This window comes from Leptinotarsa decemlineata, unplaced genomic scaffold (genome assembly GCF_025532065.1).
Source record: "Leptinotarsa decemlineata unplaced genomic scaffold, Ldec_3_MD MMD2_tig00026282_RagTag_RagTag, whole genome shotgun sequence".
NCBI lineage: Eukaryota > Metazoa > Arthropoda > Insecta > Coleoptera > Chrysomelidae > Leptinotarsa > Leptinotarsa decemlineata.
The window spans coordinates 3563727-3584178 of record NW_027412668.1 but is presented as its reverse complement, the minus strand read 5'-3'; the positions used below and the strand labels follow the sequence as shown (position 1 = coordinate 3584178).

Below are 20452 nucleotides of genomic sequence, written 5' to 3'. Positions count from 1 at the left end.
GCAAGGTGTAATGATTTTTTCTAATGAAATTTGAATTGAGGGTAGAAGGGGGCGTATTTTCGTGAGACAAAATTAGCGACCCTTCTGGGGTTAATAAGCATGCCAAATTGGATGGTTTCATGGAAAAATTTTCCCAGCAATGTGTTTCTGCAAGGAGTTATGATTTTTTCTAATGAAAATTGAATTAAGGGTAGTCGGGGGTGTATTTAATTAATTGACAGAAGAAATATTCCTAGAAACGAATTTCCTTCTGGAATTATTTTTCTGCTTTTATTATTATCATCAGTTGTTTGTACAATTTCAATAAAATGCGGTTCATTTCATAAAAAAAAAGCATTTTCATCATCATTTCAATAATTTCCAATCACATCAGTTCGTTTCCAGCAATGAGTCTATCAATGTAAAAATTTCCATGGCTAGCCATGTGAATAATTGCGGTAAAACGACCTATCGCGGAATAGCGCGCTCACCTCTCTTTCACCAAACACATGGCCACCTTCACACTGGTCATATAATAATCAAAAACATATACTGTAGAGTTCTAATTGAACTGGCAGTGTGCAGAGAGTTGAAACACAGTATTTCACCTTTATGGGTTGTAATTAGATTTTAATTAGACTTGCAGCATCCAAACGGAACAACAAAAATATCAAATTCTGAATAGAAACTACTGTAAATTTTACAGATGTTATAAACCGAGGATTTTTTCAACACATTGTTTCTTGGTATAGACAAATAGAAGAAGATTTCGTTTCGGTACGTGAAAATCTAATTGAGATAGCAAATCTGGGCAGTCTACCAGATTATGAATCAATTTATATATGAAGATAATATATTCTTCTGTTTTCTAAGGATGAGAGGGCAAATCTATTTAGCAACACTCTATTATCAATTCCTTGGGATGGGTAAGCTCCATCCAGTTTGTAAGCCGTGTATTTCATAAAAATTCTTTGACGACGAGATTCGAGTTGATATATATGCACCTTGTATATAGGTGACCAGATTAGGGAGCCATATTCCGGACGAGATCGGACATATGTATTTAAAACTGTCATAAAACATTCTAGGTTTGAAAGCACCTACACGTCCTGTAGATAAGTTCGATCAAATGTCAAGGTTTCGCTCACCGGTTTCTTCAATTACCGTGACGTAGTGGATCATGAGTTCTTGCCAAATGGTCGTTCGGTCAATAAGGAGTATTATATTTCTTGTTCGTAATTTTTTGACTAAAAACAACACCGTAATCCTGCCTCAGCCATCGTATTTACCAGATTTGACCCTCTGCGACATTTTTCTGTTCCCAAAATCGAATAGACTCAGAGGTTTGGAAAAAAATCTGGCACAAGGGGGATTACTTTGAAGGGGACAAAATAGAAATTGATAAATAAATAAATATTTTTTGGCAAAATGAAAATTCACCTCATTTTTGAACAGACTAAAGCAAATTCAAATCCAAGATAGAGTGGATGTAAACATTGACATGCCGTACGCACGTGATATTGAAAATCCCAAAAATTGGCCAGGGTCGTATTCAGAACCAACATCTTGTTGATCGCAAATGCTATATTATACTTAGGAAAACTTTTTTATAATAACGAGTGAAATGCACAAGTTTTGCAGTGCAACGGGAAAAATGCAGATAATATGTGTAATATAAAAAGATTTTCATTGGATTTTTCACAGCGCACTCAAGCATTATATGAAAAGAGACATAATTATTTCTTTATTGATAATTTTTATTTTATGTAAAATCAAAAGTAATATTAATGAAAATTATTCAACCGGATGAATTTGTCTCTTCATCAGTAGTGTCATCCTCACCAATCTGAATTATCAATGGCTCGATTTGTGCCTCTATTATGTTATCAAGCTTCCACATTTTTGTCTCGACTTCCGATATCACATGCCGAACACACTTCTCCCATTTCTCCGCTATGCCTCATCAAAAAGTACTTTGAGATCTGCAAATTTGAACGTGGTGTTATGCTGAGCTACAAAATTCTTCACATCCGCCCATATTAACTCGATGGGATTGAGCTCGCAGTGGTATGGAGGCAGGCGAAGGACAATTTTGTTTTGGCCTGCTGCCATCTTATCGACTATATATTTTTGGTATTCAAGCTTGCGCTCCTTGACAATTTTTAGTATGAATGATAAGGTGCATTGTCCATTACAATCACAGCATTATCCTCCAGATGGGGTACAACTTTGGAAAACTACTGTTCAAAAGATTCACCGTTCATTTCTTCGTGATAATCTCCAGTTTTCTTCCGACTCGAAACACCACAGCCCTTCAGCAACAAACCCATTCTCATTGCCAATGTGACAAATAATAAGCAGTTTTCCTTTACTTGAAATTATGAAGAGGTATGTAAGTAAATAAAACAAATACGCGGGTTACTTTTTTTGTATTGAGATTGAGGTAGGTCTTAATATAAATATAAGTTTACCTGATGGATTTGTTAATCCGGTGGATAGTCCATCTAGAAAAGCCCTCCTAGATGAGGTCACAGTTTCATCGACCCATACTTTAGGGGTAGTATGACCAGCATTAACCCAGGTTTCATCCATATAATAAATTGTTCTCTGTTGTTCCCTATAATATTTAATTTTGGTCAAATATTCTCTCCTCCATATCACAATTTCCTCTCTAGCCAATAATAAACTATTGCGCCCTCGTTTTTTCCATACAAAATTCAAATGTTTCAATATTTTATGGAATGTTGACCGCTTAAAACTTGGCAATAAAACATCTTCATTTATTTCTGTGAGTACTTTGTCTATCATTTCATTTCTGAAAAAGTACTCATGCACTTTCCTCCTGTTTGCATGTTCATCAGCATCATCTATTGATTTTATAATGGTTTGACGATTCTGATTTGTATTCGGTTTGGAAAATGTATGATTTTGTTTATATTCCTGTAAAACATTGTAAATCGAAGCGCAACACACTTCAATTTTATCGGAAACTTTCGATACGACTTCGTCGACAGTCGATGTCTCAATTTCTTCCATCTCTTTCTTGAACACATTTAAAATCACTTCTTTCACCTCAACACTCAAATGTCTTTTTATGGATCGTTTCCTGGCTGGACTCAGAGGATAGCTCACAGTGTCTGTACTGGACATCTTGGAAAACAATTTCAAACAATATACTATAACGCAATATATTATAACGCACGCCACACAAACACGCAAACGACTGATTACAACCCTGTGCTGGTACCGAACTCGTACCAAGAAGGCGAATTCCAATGAACGCTGCCCTTTCCATCTGACACTGGGCGATCACGTGAACATCACGCTTCGGTTTTGTTTTGTTTTACTCTATCTTGGATTTGGATAGACTTTAGTATTATAATTACATCATGATAACTCGATTTCTGTCAAAAATTAGATTTGAAATCACTAACTGATAACAATTTGTTTGTCAGGTGTTATGATTATTAATATCATTGATTTCTATGAAATTTATGTACAAATTTTTGTATTTATTTGTTTTTGAACGAATTAAACAACAAATTCCTGCCTAATAAGCTTTCAAATGCAAAATTGGAAATATTTTTGAACCAAACTGCACTCATTAGGAGAATTAACTCTTCCATGGAATCATCAAATATTTTTATCAATGAAAATACCAATATCCTGATTGAATGAAAGAAAAAATAAATGCAGCTATCAAAAATATATTTTCAGCAAAGGGTGTTGGATCATGTAATATAAACAAGATGAAAAATTCCACAGGTCACACCTATAAATAGTCTTTCAAACGTCTAGTAAGGTTTATTTTTAGATTCATTCATTTCACGGATTTGCAAACTTTTCGGTGATGAAATTAAAAACAAACAAGTTCGAAATTAAGTCATAAGAAGATCAAGAGATGATTCATCAAGTATCAGTATTGCTGGTCTTACATCTGCAATTTTTTTTCATTTGTAGAAATTGGATCAACCATTTTTCAGTAATTAGCAGTTTCATGTTCGTTCTTTGTTCACGTCCTGGCAATAAAAAAGTCTGTTCACAAATTCTTTTTTACATTATGAAATGTTCTGAGATTAATTTCATTACAAAAACACCTCTCATGCAATAAACTGGAGTTGTATATCATACATATACAACCATTCCTCACAAAGAATCTAAGGGCATCTCATCAAGTGATCTAGCAGGCCATTCTAAGGGTCGATGTTTGTCCATCTACCTGTTTGGATAATTTTCATCTAGCCACTTTGAAACAACTTGTTGTGATCAGCGAAAAACTCATTTGGATTTGTCAATCAACCAAATCGGTTGACAGGCAGACGCAGTCCCTTAGTACAGCCCACTAGATCACCTGATATGAGGCCTCTAGATGTTTTTGAGAGAATGACATCTAAAGTGTATGATACACAACCGAAGCTTATTTCAGAACTCCTGGATAGAAAAAGAGGTGCTTGCAACAAAATTACCTCCAAAACATTTCATAATGTGAGAAATATTTTGTAAACCCACTTCATTATTGTCAGGAAGAGAATGGTGAACATTTTGAACGTCAATTGGAATATATTGGAGTGCTAATTACTCTGGAATGTCTGATCCACTAATGAAAAAGCGTTGTGTGGCAAATTGAAATCCTGTCAACATTATCATCGGTTACATCATTACAGTGTAATTGAACTTATGAATTTTATGAAGAAATAGCGTTAATCATATTTTGAAAACTGCTCAATTTTCATTTGCTCTATAATATCATATACTGCTGATGATAAAAAATTCTCAACCAAACACATTGTGAATATATTTGAAATTGAAAATTTTTGTTGTCATACAACAATGAATTTTTGAACTGAATCAGGGGGAAAGTAATAATGAATTAATGCCTCTCTGGTGTTTTTACAGAAAAAACCCCTCGCATTAAAAAGATATTGAATACAATATTTGTATTGTATCTTCAAAGAGAAATTATTATTTGGAATATTTGGATGTTTTGCCAAGTTACACTAGACTCGATGCCACACATAAATAAGTTTTGGACTAGTACCAACAATTATAACTATTATAAATACTCGGCAATGTATTTACGAAGCTGTATCTTGTGGTTACGAAGAAGTTCACAAAATAGATTTTGATGTTTCCTGATTATCAATATAAACAGATTTTGCTTGCCACTATCGAATAGCCATAGATAATTTGTCTAATTAATTTTCTGCTGACCAAAAAATTATTTGGTGTGTTTTGCAATTCCCTTAGTCAGTTCATTTATTTTTTATTTTTTCGACTCTACATGATGACAAAGAAAAAAGTCAATAATCAAATCTAAAAAAACTATGAAAACAGCTCAGTCAATTAAAATAATACACATAATAGAAATCAAAGCATTTTTGTTGAGCTCACCAAAACAGCTTCATTATACATAGTGGTCCAACGAAAAGTATGCACCTTGCTTTTCTCCTTTTTTGTAACTTAACGCAAAAATGCTCGGACAGGTCAATTTTGCTTTTGAGGGGGACACATTTTAGATGTATTTTTCTACCTGTGCCTTCAACCCCCTAGCGAGGGTGAGTAACAACCCTAAAATTTTAAATAGAAAGTGGGGTCGAGTGATATATCATTTGAAAGGGCACAAAATTCTCTTTCTAATGATACCTAATTTGTTGTATTTACTTGAATAGTTTTAAAAAAGGCAAGAACATTTACTCGATATTTTTGGTGTTAATGAAAATACGGAAAAAACGACATTTTTATCACTACTACATTCCTCAATTTCTCTCGTGCGTTTTTTGGTTCAAATAACAACAGCAGATAAGTGTACAAAAAGAATTTAGGCAAACGTTCATTGATTCAGTTCGGTTGCTTTTGAAATTATTTCAACTTTACTGTAAAAATGGTTTATTCCATTCCTGAACGAGTTGAAATTGTTGAACTTTATTATCAACATAATAGTTGTGCTAGACTTACTGCTCGCCTCTTTAATAACAGTCATCCTAGGAAAAATGTGAATGATTCATATGTTGCAAAGTTAGTCCAAAAGTTTGTCGATACCGGATCTGTCTGTAATGTGAAACACCAGCCACAGAAACCGATTAGAAATGAAGCAGTGGAAGTCGCTGTTTTGGAACATGTTGAATTGGATCATACTCAAAGTACCCGTCAGCTTGCTGCAGCCTCAGGTGTCTCCTGTTCATCCATAATACGGATATTAAAAGCCTATAAATTTCATCCATACAAAATTAAATTAGTACAGGAACTCCATGAAGATGATCCTGATTGAAGGCTGCAATTTTGTGAACAACTGAGCCAGCTACTAATTGATGATCCGCACCTATCATTCAACACGTGCTTTTCCGATGAGAGTACATTTTTTTTAATGGAGCTGTGAATAGGCATAATTGCCGTTACTGGGATGACAGTAATCCACACTTATTCCGAGAGGTCCATACCCAGTACCCTCAAAAAATCAGTCTGGTGTGGCATATTAGGTAGTCATATCGTAGGGCCACTTTTTATTCCTGGAAATTTAACTGGTGAGGTCTACCTGAACATGTTTGAAGATACAATTGATCCTCTCATAACAGAAATAATTGAAAATGACAAAAATCATAATGATGATCGGCTTCATTTCCAGCAAGATGGAGCACCTCCTCACTATGTTGCTCCGGGAAGAGAGTTTTTAGATGACCGGTTTCCTGGACGGTGGATTGGAAGGAGAGGCCCCATCGAATGGCTTGCCAGGTTACCTGATTTATCGCCTTTAGACTTTTTCCTTCGGGGACACTTGAAAAATGAATGTTTTGCTATGCAGCACGAGTCCATAGAAGATCTTCGCTAACGAATTACAGCAGAGTGCAGAAGTATAACACCTGATATGCTACAGAATGTTAGGAATAGATTTGAACAAAATCTGTATTATTGTATGGAAGCAAATGGGTCACATTTTCAACACTTGTTGAAGTAGGATTCGACTAAGTCAATTACACATTTCAAAGTACTGGGTTGTAGTTGTTTTTCTTCATAATACCTACATGTTTGAGTGAAATACAACAAATTAGGTATCATTGGAAAGAATTTTGTGCCCTTTCAAATGATATATCACTCGACCCCACTTTCCATTTAAAATTTTAGGGTTGTTACTCACCCTCGCTATGGGGTGTAGAAAAATACATCTAAAATGTGTCCCCCTCAAAAGCAAAATTGACCTGTCCAAGCATTTTTGCGTTAAGTTACAAAAAAAGGAGAAAAGCAAGGTGCATACTTTTTGTTGGACCACTCGATATAGCATCTTCTTAAAAACTCATAAACAAAGCAATAGGCTTTGTCAATTAAAATTTTTTATATCTCAAATAAATAAACTGATTTAGCTATGTTTAAAAAGCAAGGTTGGCAGGATTAAACCAACATGCTTGAAACCATGGTTTGAACCAACTGGTTTGAAAAAAAACTGTTTTTTTGATTGGGTTTTTCTCTCTATGTTGTTGATATTATTTTAATAATGAAAACTACAGCTCAATAAACTACAAATAAAAATTTGATATTTAAATTTTTAAATTAATATATTTAAAATTATTCTAATAAATAAAAGAACTGTAATTTTACACTAATATTATTACGTTTAAAGATGTTTTTTGCTAAATTAATTTTTGTGTGTGTGTAAATAAAATTAAGGTTGTCTTAATCATGTTTTTCATTGTTTATTACTATTATTTTAATAAGTAATTTATTAATTTTTGAAGTATTTAGACTTATAATATTTTGTATCAAATAAACGTGGTTTAAACCAAATAAGCCTAGTTTAAACAAAAAACCTGTGTTTTTTTTTGGAAAAAAACTTGGTTTTTGCTAACCTTGTTAAAAAGCATGTACAAATTTAAGAAAATCGTCATTCCAACAACTCAAATCAAAAAAATATTGATATAATTTACCAGAAATAATCAGAAATCAGATATTCCTCAATGGTAAAACAACAGTTTATCAGTAAATAATGTTTTTAACTTTGAAGTCAAACACTATTTATTATTATTTATATCTACGAGGGTGGTTTTTGTAAACTTTGTAGTTTACGACCTAACAAATATAAAAAATAATTTCTCTGGTTTGTGAATTTTGGCGATGTTTTCGTCGGTAGTTGCAGTTTTTAGACGTCACGAAAGTTCATTGTCACCCAAGCTCTTGAGGCCACGTTTAAATTCAACTGCCCAAACTTTCACTATGGTAAATGATGGTACAGAATCCCCATACATAGAATCCAACTCATCTTTGATTTGCGTGGGCGTATTCCCTTTCAAATACAAATATTTAATTGCAGCTCGATACTCGATTTTGCCCATTTTCATAAAAACACAACTCACTCAAACGACTGTAACATAACAACTGCCCGTCAAAAAAACAGACGTACAACGAAATTCAGTAGCTTTTATTTAAAAGTGCTGCCATCTTCATGTTGAGGTCAGAAACTTTTCTAACCACCCTCGTATTTTTATGTTTTAGCTCGAGTCATAGATGTACTATGTTTGGTTTTAATTCATATAGAAATAGAAATAGTTTTATTCATCACTAAAATTTTCACACATACATAATTACAAGACTAAATACGTGAGAAAACTTACTGGACTAGTCAAAAGTAAAACGCTAAAAGCAAAACAAAAATGTTTGATCTTGAACAAACTCAAAAGAGAAGACTACATGTATAAAATAAACTAAGTCATTTATCTAAGCACTAAAAGCAAGAAATTCATCCATACTGTAGAAGCAGTTATCCAACAAGAAATCATATAGTTCATTCCTCATTACAGTTCTACTTTTATTGATCCCTATAAAAGTTGTTATTTTATTGAAACATTTAATACCCAAGTATTTTGGGGAATTTTGACTCACACTCAAGCGTGAGTAGGGGTGGTATAAAGTATGTTCACCCTGAGTAGCGTAATTATATATATCAGAGTTTTTTGGATATAGGTGTTTATTATCATAGATAAATAACACTAGCTGTAATATGTATAAGCACGGCAATGGTAGGATGTTGAATTTTTTAAACAGTGGTTTACAAGAGTCCGGTGGACGAGACTTGTCCATACAGCGAATGACTCTTTTGTGAACCTTAAAAATGCGGTCAGTATATGCAGAGTTACCCCAGAAGATCAATCCATACTGTATTCTTGATTGTACCAGTGCATGATACATGAGTTTTATAACTTCTGTAGAGACAGTGTCTCGCAGATTCCGAATTGCACAGTTTGCACTGCCAACCTTTACACATAAACTGTCGATATGTGCCTCCCATGTTAGCTTTTGATCCAGGAGTATTCCTAAAAATCCTGGCAGTACTCCAGAGTTTCACCACACATATTGATGTTGTTCAATAGATCTGGATTTGAAGTACCGTTCTTAGGTAAAAAATTGATAAACATAGTTTTCTTTATATTGCAGACAAGGTCATTGTCGCTACAGTATTTACTGAATTCATCACATGCATAATTACCCAAGTTTACCAGACTTCCCAAGGTTTTATGGGCTAAGAGTATATTTGAGTCATCAGCATAAAGTATCATTCTATTTGGTGTGGTACAGGTATCGTAGATGTAATTTGAAAATATTATAAAAAGAGTTGGTCCCTGGGGCACTCCTAACTCAGCACTCTTACAGTCAGATTTGCTATTATTTATTACTGTCACTTGAGAATGATTTGTCAAATATGATACTATCCAATCATGTGGTATACCACGAATTCCTATGCTGTATAATTTACGAAAAAGTAAGTTGTGGTTAACCATATCAAATGCACGAGTTAAATCATAGAATATACCTAGCACATTCTTCTTGTTATTAAGCTGTGTATACTGGACAATGTCAATATCGTTTTGCATCTTATGACAATAAACATTATTAGTATCAGTTGACAAACCATATGCACATATTGCACAACTGTTGCTTAATAAATTACCATTATTATCATAAATTCATCATATTTAGATGACAGCGTTTAACATTCAGCTTATATTTTTTTGAAATGCACATTGAATTGAATAAATTCTCATATGTACCACTCACCCTTCCCGGAACAACTTTTGGAATCAACCTTGAAGGTGGAGATGGTTTTGGTGAAGGCTGAGTTTGTGGAATAGCTCTACCCCTTTCCCGAAATGCAGGATGCACCATTTCCGACCTCAGGTGTGGCGGCCTTTCTTGTCTAATGCCTGGAAATATAGAAAGTGCAACTCAAAGACATCCCATTCGTAAAAATTTGAATGGTTCAAACCGAACGAGGTGATCAAGTGGACCATTTCTGATCTAAAAGTTCGCATAACATGGAGTCCGATTCCTCGCCGTTTTCAAGTAATTTTTATTTCTGTGATTTTTTCAAAAAGATATTGTACAAAACCCAGACATTTTTTATTTTTTTTCCAGAAGTAGAAGAGTTGGCTTATCATTCCCAGTGTGTTTGTAAAAATTTCACGGTTTCCGTAAAATTTGAGAGCCTAATTACTTTTTTAAATTTCTGTTCATATCTAAAGACAAAACTAGAGGAACGGTAGGAGTCCGTGTTAGGAATCACACGTTAAAAGGTAAGACCCGGTTAATCCTTAGCTCGCACAAGTTTCGACTTCTGATGGTTGTCGTTCGTAGAGATGCGACAGCTGGTTAACGGAAAAACAGATTTTAAAAAGATCAGGCAGATTTTTAAACAGAACATCATTCACGGGGACCACCATGCTTTTTCACATAGATGCCATTTGTAAAAAAATATGGCGACCTCCATGACATATTTTCTACCACTGTAACCCCTTAGTACAATGAAATTATTATTTACGAACGAAGACGGAAACGTTAAAGCTGGTATAAAAATTCACTGGATTGGGATTTGAAGGGGAAGGACGCTGAACACGATTGATTAAAATTTTCGTACAGTTGATATTAAGCAAAAATCAATACAAAAGAATTAATTTTGAAATTTATTATTATTTTTCTTCAATTTTGTAACAAATGAGTATATTACAAAGTTGTTAGTAAATAACATGTGACACTTAAACTTATCAATGAGGTAGGTAGGGCTGATAGTCTTGAATCTTTAACAATAATATCTATTATTTTGAACTATAAATACTTTTAATTTCTCTTTAATTTAGTACTAATCAGTGCACAATATGTTTGGTTAACTTGTCTTTAGCTAACACAAATAGATTCGACGGTTTCCCTACATGTGGTGGTTATGCTATTGAATTGTAGCTTGTATGACACGTTTGTAGGTTTAACATAGCAGCGCCATCTATTGATTACTTACTCAATCCTGTCAACAGATATCGCCATCTGTTAAAATCGTTTGGAGTTAACATATAATGGTGAATGTCAAATAATAGACAAATAATTTGCAAATATATATATTAGATATGTATTTTGAGTCAACATTTTTATTTCTGATCTTAAATATTTATTCAAGTCATAACAATAAAACAGGTTGGTTCAATGAGAATACCACGCTTTGAATTAGAACTTAAAAAATGTCTTCTTCCAGCTCTAATGTATATATATATATATATATTATATATATATATATATATATATATATATATATATATATATATATATATATATATATATATTTCCTGGAGAACCAAAAAAATTCTTTGGAGATTCTTGAATTCATTCCCACAGTTATTTTTATTTATTACAAATCGTTTAGACAAATGCTTTCAAGTAGATACAAAAAATTAATAGGAATCAGATCCGGGGATCGTGGTGGCCACTGTTTCCTATCCATTTTCTTTGACAGGTTTTTGTTGAAAATTGTCACACCTGTTCAGCAAGATGCATTTGGCAAAGCATTTCTCTACAAACTCTACGAAATATTACTCTTGGTTCATAATCTTGAGGTAGAAGAGTTTATTCACTCTGGATATGGTATGGATGGAATAATTTTCTGTGTGAAATTTGTGCAACTGTGGTTCTCCTAAGCATGCTCATATTGAGTCACATTGCGAAAGTACTTGGTTGTTATCATACACTTGGGGTCTTCCTCATCAGTATAGTTGTCCAGGGATATGACCTTCAAGGTAAACATTTTGTATGCGAGTAAAAACTGGTTGGTCAGGAAATTTTTTTCTATTAGGGTACAGCTTATAATAAAACCTTTGCCCAGTCCTTTGAAATATTGTAAATTTTTAAAGAGCAGCAATTTCAAACACACTGTAAATGAGGGACCAACAATCCTGCTACTTATTTGAAAAAATAATAATAATAAAAATTTCCTTGGAAAATAACGAAAATAAAAATTAATAAAACGGTGAGGAATTGGCCAGTGTTATATGAACTTTTTCATCAGAAATTACCTCCTAAGTATATCATCTCCTTCAACATTAATTTCAATCCTAGTAGATGCATAATGTATGTTAAATAAATTGAAAGGGGTATATTTTAGAAGGTAAGGAAAGGTTTTGGCTGTTTACTTCTCCATCTTTATACAAAAAAATATTAGATGGATTGCCACAATTGTTAGTACTGAAGTTTTCAAAAGCAACGAAGTCAACGCTCACAAAACACCCACGGCAGATGCTTACTGTAAGAAGGCGACACCTTGACAGTAACACGGTGCGGAACCCCCAGCGTCCATGGCGATACCCCAAAATTATACTTCAAACAAAGAGATCCGTTCAGTGACCTCACCTCGTCCAGTATCTGCTTGGTGGTTTGCCCCAACCTTACTTGCTCTTGCAACACCGCTGAAATATCTATTCCGCAAGTGTCGAGTATGTCACTGCGACACTTTGCTACCAACTCTCTGCCGGAGAGAGTAGTCTCTCCGTCCTTTTTGACGATGGTGTTGCAAATTTCCGACATTACTTTCAGAGTCTGGACGTCCAATTCGGAAATGACATCGCAGCATCCTGTGGTCAAGCAGAAAGTATTGAAAATTAATCATAAGCAAGAAACTCTGATTTGAATTTGCTCTGAATGATTTAGTGAATGAAAAGTAATTTAATGCCAAGGAATCGGTTAATGAGAGTTTGGACTGATGGATGAGCTAGTTGAGATAGTTTCACTTGGTATGTGAGATGAGGCAGAAATTTTGTTTGTTAATACTCAAAGCAAACTATCTTCTACTGGGTGGCGAAAATTTATTTGCACACTATTGATATGTCGGAAACGGAAGATAACATGTTGATTACATTAGACAAAAAAGATTTTTTTTTCAGAATGCAATGGAATTATGTTGATAAATCCAGACTATCCTGAGCCGTTCTTGAGATAATCGATAATAGAAAAAGTATAGTATTCCACTCGCGAGAAATAGTCGCTTGAATGATTTACAAATAATAGGCATATTTCTCTCTGATTCAACAATACACTATCATCAGCATGAAGATTGGTCAGTTACTCTGGTAATTATTTTCATTGAAAGTCTGACAAATAAAATCAATTACTTATGATCGTATACCTCAAATTCACATTAAAACAGTTTTAAAAATCCAGGAATGGAATATAGTTAATTTCATCAGAGAGGAAGAGGAACGATAAAGTCTATTTCTGGTATTCCTAATTTTGCAGCTAAAAGCAAAATCTATTTTTAATATGACTCTTCTACCTGAACTTCAACCGTGACCACATATAAATATGATTACACCTTGCCAAGAATTGTTTTTGATTATTTTCATTATTTGAATAGCACAAAATTTTGATAAAATAAAATAAATTTTGAAGAAAATAGTTATTAAGGTGAAGAGAAGGACCGCAAACTGCGCAAATTCTAATTTGCTGTAGCTGGTAAATTAACTTTGATAACTAAATGTAATAATTATAATTTCATAGTAGTACAGTGAATTCACTTTTGCAACTAGGAATTGACACTAATTCTAACACAAATTTCAAGCTACTGAACAGTTCCCTCTAATTTTTTCTCAATTCCAAGTGACTTCTTTTATTTCTATTGCCTATATTCCACGAAAAAGTTGATTGAAACCATTTCTATCGTTCTCTAATTCGAACATTAAAAGAAGACAGATATATATATATATATATATATATATTATATATATATATATAATATATATATATATATATATATATATTATATGAGCATTACAAGTAAAATTACATATTCACCTTTCGTCCTGTCGATAGGGCTTGGTTTTATATGACGAGTTGCAGAGCCTGCTAGCATGGGATAAAACACTTTTGGCCACAAAATTGCAAAACAGCCAACTACAATCACCAAAATCAACATAGTTTTTCGAGGGCTTAGGCCGAAATCGTTGGCCATTTTTCCCGAAATGTATCCTGCATTTGAGTAACTGTCTCTTCGTAATCGTTCCGTCATTTTCGCTCGATTTTTAACACACCTCCTCACTTCGCCATCAGTTCGCAACTAAAAAACATTCGGGATTACGGAATTGAATCGGAGAACGCAAGATGAATTGTTGACAGCAGCATGATGACACTCTCTCTCTCTCTCCGTTTGGTTGGCCCTTGCTTCCGATCAGGCGCATTTAGCCAGTTCTCCTTCTGTTACACGTCACTTATGTAACAGTCGCTTCGTCCGGGGTTGCAGTTGTCCTGCTTTATGCAGACTGCTTCCTTATTGTGTCACTTTCTTCTTCTTTTGCTCTCTTTATTACTTTTTGCTATCTTTTGTCTGTTGTAGTCGGTGTAGGTTTGTTAGTATTTTCACATATCACAGATAGAAATTTAGACGAAAGACACATACAAGGGTGAATGATACAAGGGTTTGTCTTTAAACGATACAATTACCTTTTCTTTCTTTCATACTTTAATTTGATTGTGTAGCATAAATTGTGTTATGTCCTTAATAATTTTTAAATTTAAATTCCTAAGTACTGTAAACATATCGAACGGTGCTTTGATTCCGTTGTTAATAAATTTTTGATATAAATCTTGTCCGGGGATACTGTTGATTGGGCATTCTAAAAAGATATGATTTATTGTCTCTATTTGTCCGCATTCACAGTTTGGACTATCACTGACCCCTATGCGATATAAATGTTGTTTACAACTGCAGTGTCCTGTTCTCATTCTAATGATACTTGTTATGTGTCTTCTGTCCATATTTGGTATTTTTGTGTACCATGGTTTTGTTGGATAGTCAGGTTGGACCCTAAAATACATTTTACCTTTGTTTTGAATTTCCTGTTTCCATTGGGTGTAAAATGATGTACTTATCATTTGTTTTATGTGGGGTATAAAGTTTTTTTTTTATTTTAATATCCAGCGGAATATTAAGGTGGTTACCAATTTTTGCTAACTTATCAACTTTTTCATTACCTTCTATTTGTTGATGACCTGGTATCCAGGCTATTTTAAATGTTTTATTATTATTTGTATTTGTTCTTATTTTATCTTTTATGTTTAATGTAATAAAATCATTGTTTGCTGTTGAATCCATATTTTTTATTCTTTCTATTGCACTTTTAGAATCTGTTAATATTATATTTTTGTGTAAGTTTTTTTGAATACAAATTCGCATACCCTCATTTATTGCAATGATTTCTGCGTCACATATGTTTGTATAATCGTTTAATCTTGCTGAAAAAGAGTAGTCAATTATTGGTATGTATATTCCCATTCCCACCCTGTTATTTTGTTTGGAAGCATCTGTATAAATGAAATTATATTCATTTTCATATTCTTCTGCAAATTTTAGAAAATCATTTTTTGTATTTATATCATTTTTTTTAAGTTTTGTATCTATTGTCTCTACTTCTTGTATATAGGTATCATACTCAAAACTAAAATTTGGTATTATTTCATTTGTATATATGCTATTTTTAAATATTTTACATTGTTTATATGCCTCTATCAGATATGGTGTTTGGTGGGGTTTCCAATAGTTGTTTTGTTTCCCTTCCATGATAGTTAGTATTTCCAAAATATATATAATAGGTGGCTTAAAATCCATACGTTTTATTACATACTTATGTGCTAACCATTTCCTTCTATGTTCTAGATTTATTACTCCAGCTTCCGCAAGTATAACGTTTCTAGGTGTAGATTTCATACATCCTAGTATAATCCGAAGACCTTGTATATACGTTTGTTCTAGTTTATTTAGGTTTTTTTTTGTGCATGGGTTGAAAAGTATAGCCCCATATTCTAAATGTGTTCTCACTAGGCCATTGTACGCCATTTTCATTGTTACTGGGTCCGCCCCCCACCATGTTCTACAAAAACTTTTGATTACGTTTATTCCCTTTTTTGCCTTATTTATTATGTTTTCTATGTGTTTATCCCATTTTAGATTATGTGTTATTATTGTTCCTAAATATTTAACATCACTTGATATTTTAATTTGAGACTGCCCTATTTTTATATCTAACTGTTCTATGCATGCTCTCCCTCGTTTAAACAATATTGTTTCACATTTTTCCTCTGATAATTGGAAGTCATGCTCTTTCATCCATGTGTTTATTTCATTTAGAATAATGTTCATTTTGTCTCTGATATCTATTATATTTTTCCCTTTACATATTACCACTAGGTCGTCTGCATACGCTATAAGTTTGGCATGTTTAGGTATTATATCGAAAAGTGATTTTATATATATGTTAAATAGTATGGGACTGATTGGGGATCCTTGTGGTATTCCTTTTGTATTTATTTGTGGACCGTGTTTATTTCCTTGTTTATCTATAATATAGTTTTGTCTATTATTTAGAATTCTGAATATTACTTTAGCTATGTTATTATCTATTCCGTATTTTATCATGTAATTGTATAGTTTATGAATGTTGACGTTGTCATATGCTCCCTTTATATCTAAGAAAACTGCTATTACATTATCATTGAGGTTAAATGCCATTTGTACGTATGAAATTAGATAACTAATGCAGTCCATTGTCCCTAATCCTTTACGGAATCCCATTTGATATCTAGTTAATATTTGATTGTGTTCAATTTCCCATTCCACCCGGTTTCTGATTATTTTTTCTAATATCTTAAGCCCGCAATTAGCCAATACTATCGGTCTATAACTATTTACGTTTTCTATATCAATATTTATTTTTTTAATTCCTATCAATAAATAATCTTTCCATGTTTCTGGTAACTGGTTTCCTTGTAATATTTTATTATATATTGTTAGTAGCATCAATTTCAAATTTCTTGGCAGATACATAAACATGCTGTATGGTATACCGTCAACTCCAGGTGCTGTAATTTTTTTGCATTTCAAAGCTTTTTCTAATTCTACAAATGTGAATGGTTTGAGTGTTTGTTGATTATTTATTACATTAAATTCAGGCTCCATATCGCATATCGAATATCTGTCAAGCATTTGAATTGCTATTGTTTTATCTGGTAGATTGTTTTTGTCCGCTCTTTTTAGCTTTTTGTCTGAAAACCCTCTTATCATATTCCACACGTATGAAATGTTTGACTCTCTATTTAGTGTTGAACAGAAAATTTGGAAGCTATTTTTTTTCTTTTTCCTAAAAAATCTTTTTGCTTTTGCTATCATTCGTTTTGCTTCTATGAAATTTTCTATAGTTGGATTTGATTTGAATTTATTTATTGTTTTTTTTTTTTAATATTAATTTGTTGGCATTCGTCATCCCACCAGGGTGATTTTGAACCTTTAATGTTTTTGTGATACTGTTTAGGAATCGACATATCCGCTGCTTCATTCATATGTTGTATTAATTCATCATAACTCATGTTTGTTATGTTTTTTGTTTGTTCTAGTATTAGTTCGTATTTTCCCCAGTTGGCTTTGGAGAAGACTCGTTTTTCCCCCCTATCAATAACGTAATCATTATTTATATTATTCTTATAGTTACAAATAGTTGGAAAATGGTCGCTATTTCCGCAGTCTTCACTCGTCTCCCAATTGCATTTAATTGCTATTTTATGCGAAACTAAACATAAGTCTAAGGGGTTATTATTTTCGTTTGGTTTTGCTAATCTTGTACTCTTCCCATTATTTAGGACGATCATGTTAAAGTCGTCTATTATTGTATTCAGGGTATTTCCGTTATGATTTGTATTCCTACTTCCCCATAGTGGGTGATGTGCGTTAAAATCGCCCATCCAGATAATGTTTTCTTTTAATTGATTTAATATCCTTTCATATGTATTTACTTGTAATTGGTTATTTGGTGGATTATATGTGTTTATTATGTTAATATTCCCTATATTTATGATTATATTTTGGCACTCTTCCGGATTATTGCCGAAGTTTGCCTGTATGAGGTTATATATTATGTCTTTACGGACGATTGTGGCTATACCACCATATCCGTCATCTCTGTCTTGTCTAATAATGTTATAATTTTTAATTTTTATTGTTTGAGATTGTTTGAGCCATGTTTCATTTAACAATATTACTTGTGGATTATATTCTTGAATAATGTTGATTAAGTAGTGATAGTTAGCATTGATACTTCTTATATTCCACTGTATAATTTTCAAGTTTTTAGGATCCCCCTGACTATCGAATGTTTAGAAAAAATCTGGTGTGTCAAAGTCTTGATGTTTTTTGTTTCTATCATATGTTTGAACTAAATCTATTATTTTTGTAATGGTATTGCTCGGTAACTTAATAAAATTTTCATAAAAAGTTTTAATAATAATTTTTTCTTCTGTGTCTACTTCTGCAAAATTTAATCTGTCATTTTTTTCGATATTTTCTCCTACTTTGCTGTCTCTATGCCTTAATGGGTTTTTTGGAATTGCTCCTGTATTTGTTTGTCTTTGATTTTCCATGTAATTAAAAACCGTTCCGTTATCTGGTTGATGAACTCTTCCATTTGGATTTATAAGTATATTATTTATCTCTTGCCTATTATACCCTGTCCCTCTATTTTTATCATTTCTTTCCACATTTCTCCCTTTACCTGTACTTTGTGCATATGTTCTTTTTTGACTACCATTGTTTGTATTGTATACCTCCCTACGTTGTTCTACTGTGATTTGGTTGTTGATTGTATATTGTTTTTGTAGTGTTGGAAATTCACGTGAGTTTTGGGTGTATGTTGGTTTGTCTTTTGGAAAGTGTTTCACTGCTTCATAGAAGGAAATGTTTTCGAAAGTCATTTTTTCTCTGATATTTTTTTGTCTTTCATATTCTGCACATGCTCTATTATTTGATTTGTGTTCGTAACTTTTACAAAATAAACATTTAATTATTGTACAATTTTTGTATTCCTCATCGTCTTTGTGTTGTTCTGTGCAAGAAAAACACTTCCTTTTACCTTTGCAGTTTTTTTTTATGTGTCCATAGAGAAGGCAATTATAGCATTGAGTGACTGGTGGTATGTAAGGAGTTGTAACGTATGTCATATAACAAATATCTACATATCTAGGAATTATTGTTCCTTTAAAGGTAACTAATACCGTAGAAGCTGGTACATATGTTGGTTTTTCATTTATTATAACTCTCCTATTCATTCTTTTAACCTGTATTACTTTATAAGGACTTTTTATCATTTCTTTAATTTCATTTTCTGTAAATAAAATTGAAATTTCCTTTATTATGGCTTTACATGTTACATGGCTATACGGGATGTAAGCTTTATATCCCTTGTTCTTAAGTTGTTCATTATTTATCATGCTATTAGCACTTTCCCTATCTTTATAGTCTATGCCTATTTTATTATTACCTTTTATTTTTATTTTTATTATATTTCCCAATTTCAAATCACATACATCTTTGGCGATTTCTAAATGAGAAAAACGTCTGAGATTTCTGTGTTCCAAAGTTGACTCTACAATAATTGTATATGGCCCCTTATCCATTTCATTATATAATATTATTTCATTAGTTGATTGTTCTTCTTCCTCCATTTCATTATTTGTTTGTGAATTTACTGATAAATTTTCCGTATATCCCCTATCAAAAAAACGTGAACTGCTTTGGCTTTCAGAGTTTCCCGGTTTCGATTCCAAGATACTCTGTACCTCCGCATCAACACTATCATTGCTTTCGATGTCATCAGTATGTATATGTGGTTTTTTTTTGGGGGAGGATATATCCTCCCCCTCCTCTTCTAACATGTTTACAGTACTTATTTGCCCAAGATTTTATTTTTGTAAATTTTCTCTCAAAAAAAAAATTATCAACACTTTTTATGCTTCGCAAATCTACCCAATATTAATTTCAATTTGTCAATATTTGAAAGAAAAGGTTAGCAAGAAAAAGTTCCCAAAAAATTAGTAGCACACCTGTTCGTCAGTCCGATGTTCGCACGTCGAGAGCTGCACCACGAATCTACCAGCATGATGACAGCATTGACATAACATTACGTCACCTTAAAGATATGTTCCAAAAGTAATCAGAAATTTGGTTTGGTATTTCTAAAATCACCGGTATTGTGATTCCACTGAAAACTGATGAGATATGGAACATGGTGTCATGAAAACTGGTGAACTAAACTGGATTTAATTCTACCTGATATTCTCATATTTATACTTATGTATATCAATAAAAAAATATTTTTACTCAAATTACAACTTCAGAGATGTATATACGTGGCATACT

At 32.8% G+C, this 20452-nt stretch overlaps 1 protein-coding gene across 1 annotated transcript in view; it reads right to left on the bottom strand.

Annotated features, from left to right (window-relative positions):
- RIC-3 (RIC3 acetylcholine receptor chaperone) overlaps positions 1–14381 on the bottom strand; it is a 40445-nt gene extending 26064 nt beyond the window's left edge. Inside the window, 3 exon segments of the mRNA XM_074179631.1 lie at positions 10021–10166; positions 12525–12851; positions 14068–14381. Of these exon segments, the coding sequence (XP_074035732.1) occupies positions 10021–10166; positions 12525–12851; positions 14068–14281 (687 nt within the window). The 5' untranslated portion in view covers positions 14282–14381.
- Between the last annotated feature and the right edge of the window lie 6071 nt (positions 14382–20452).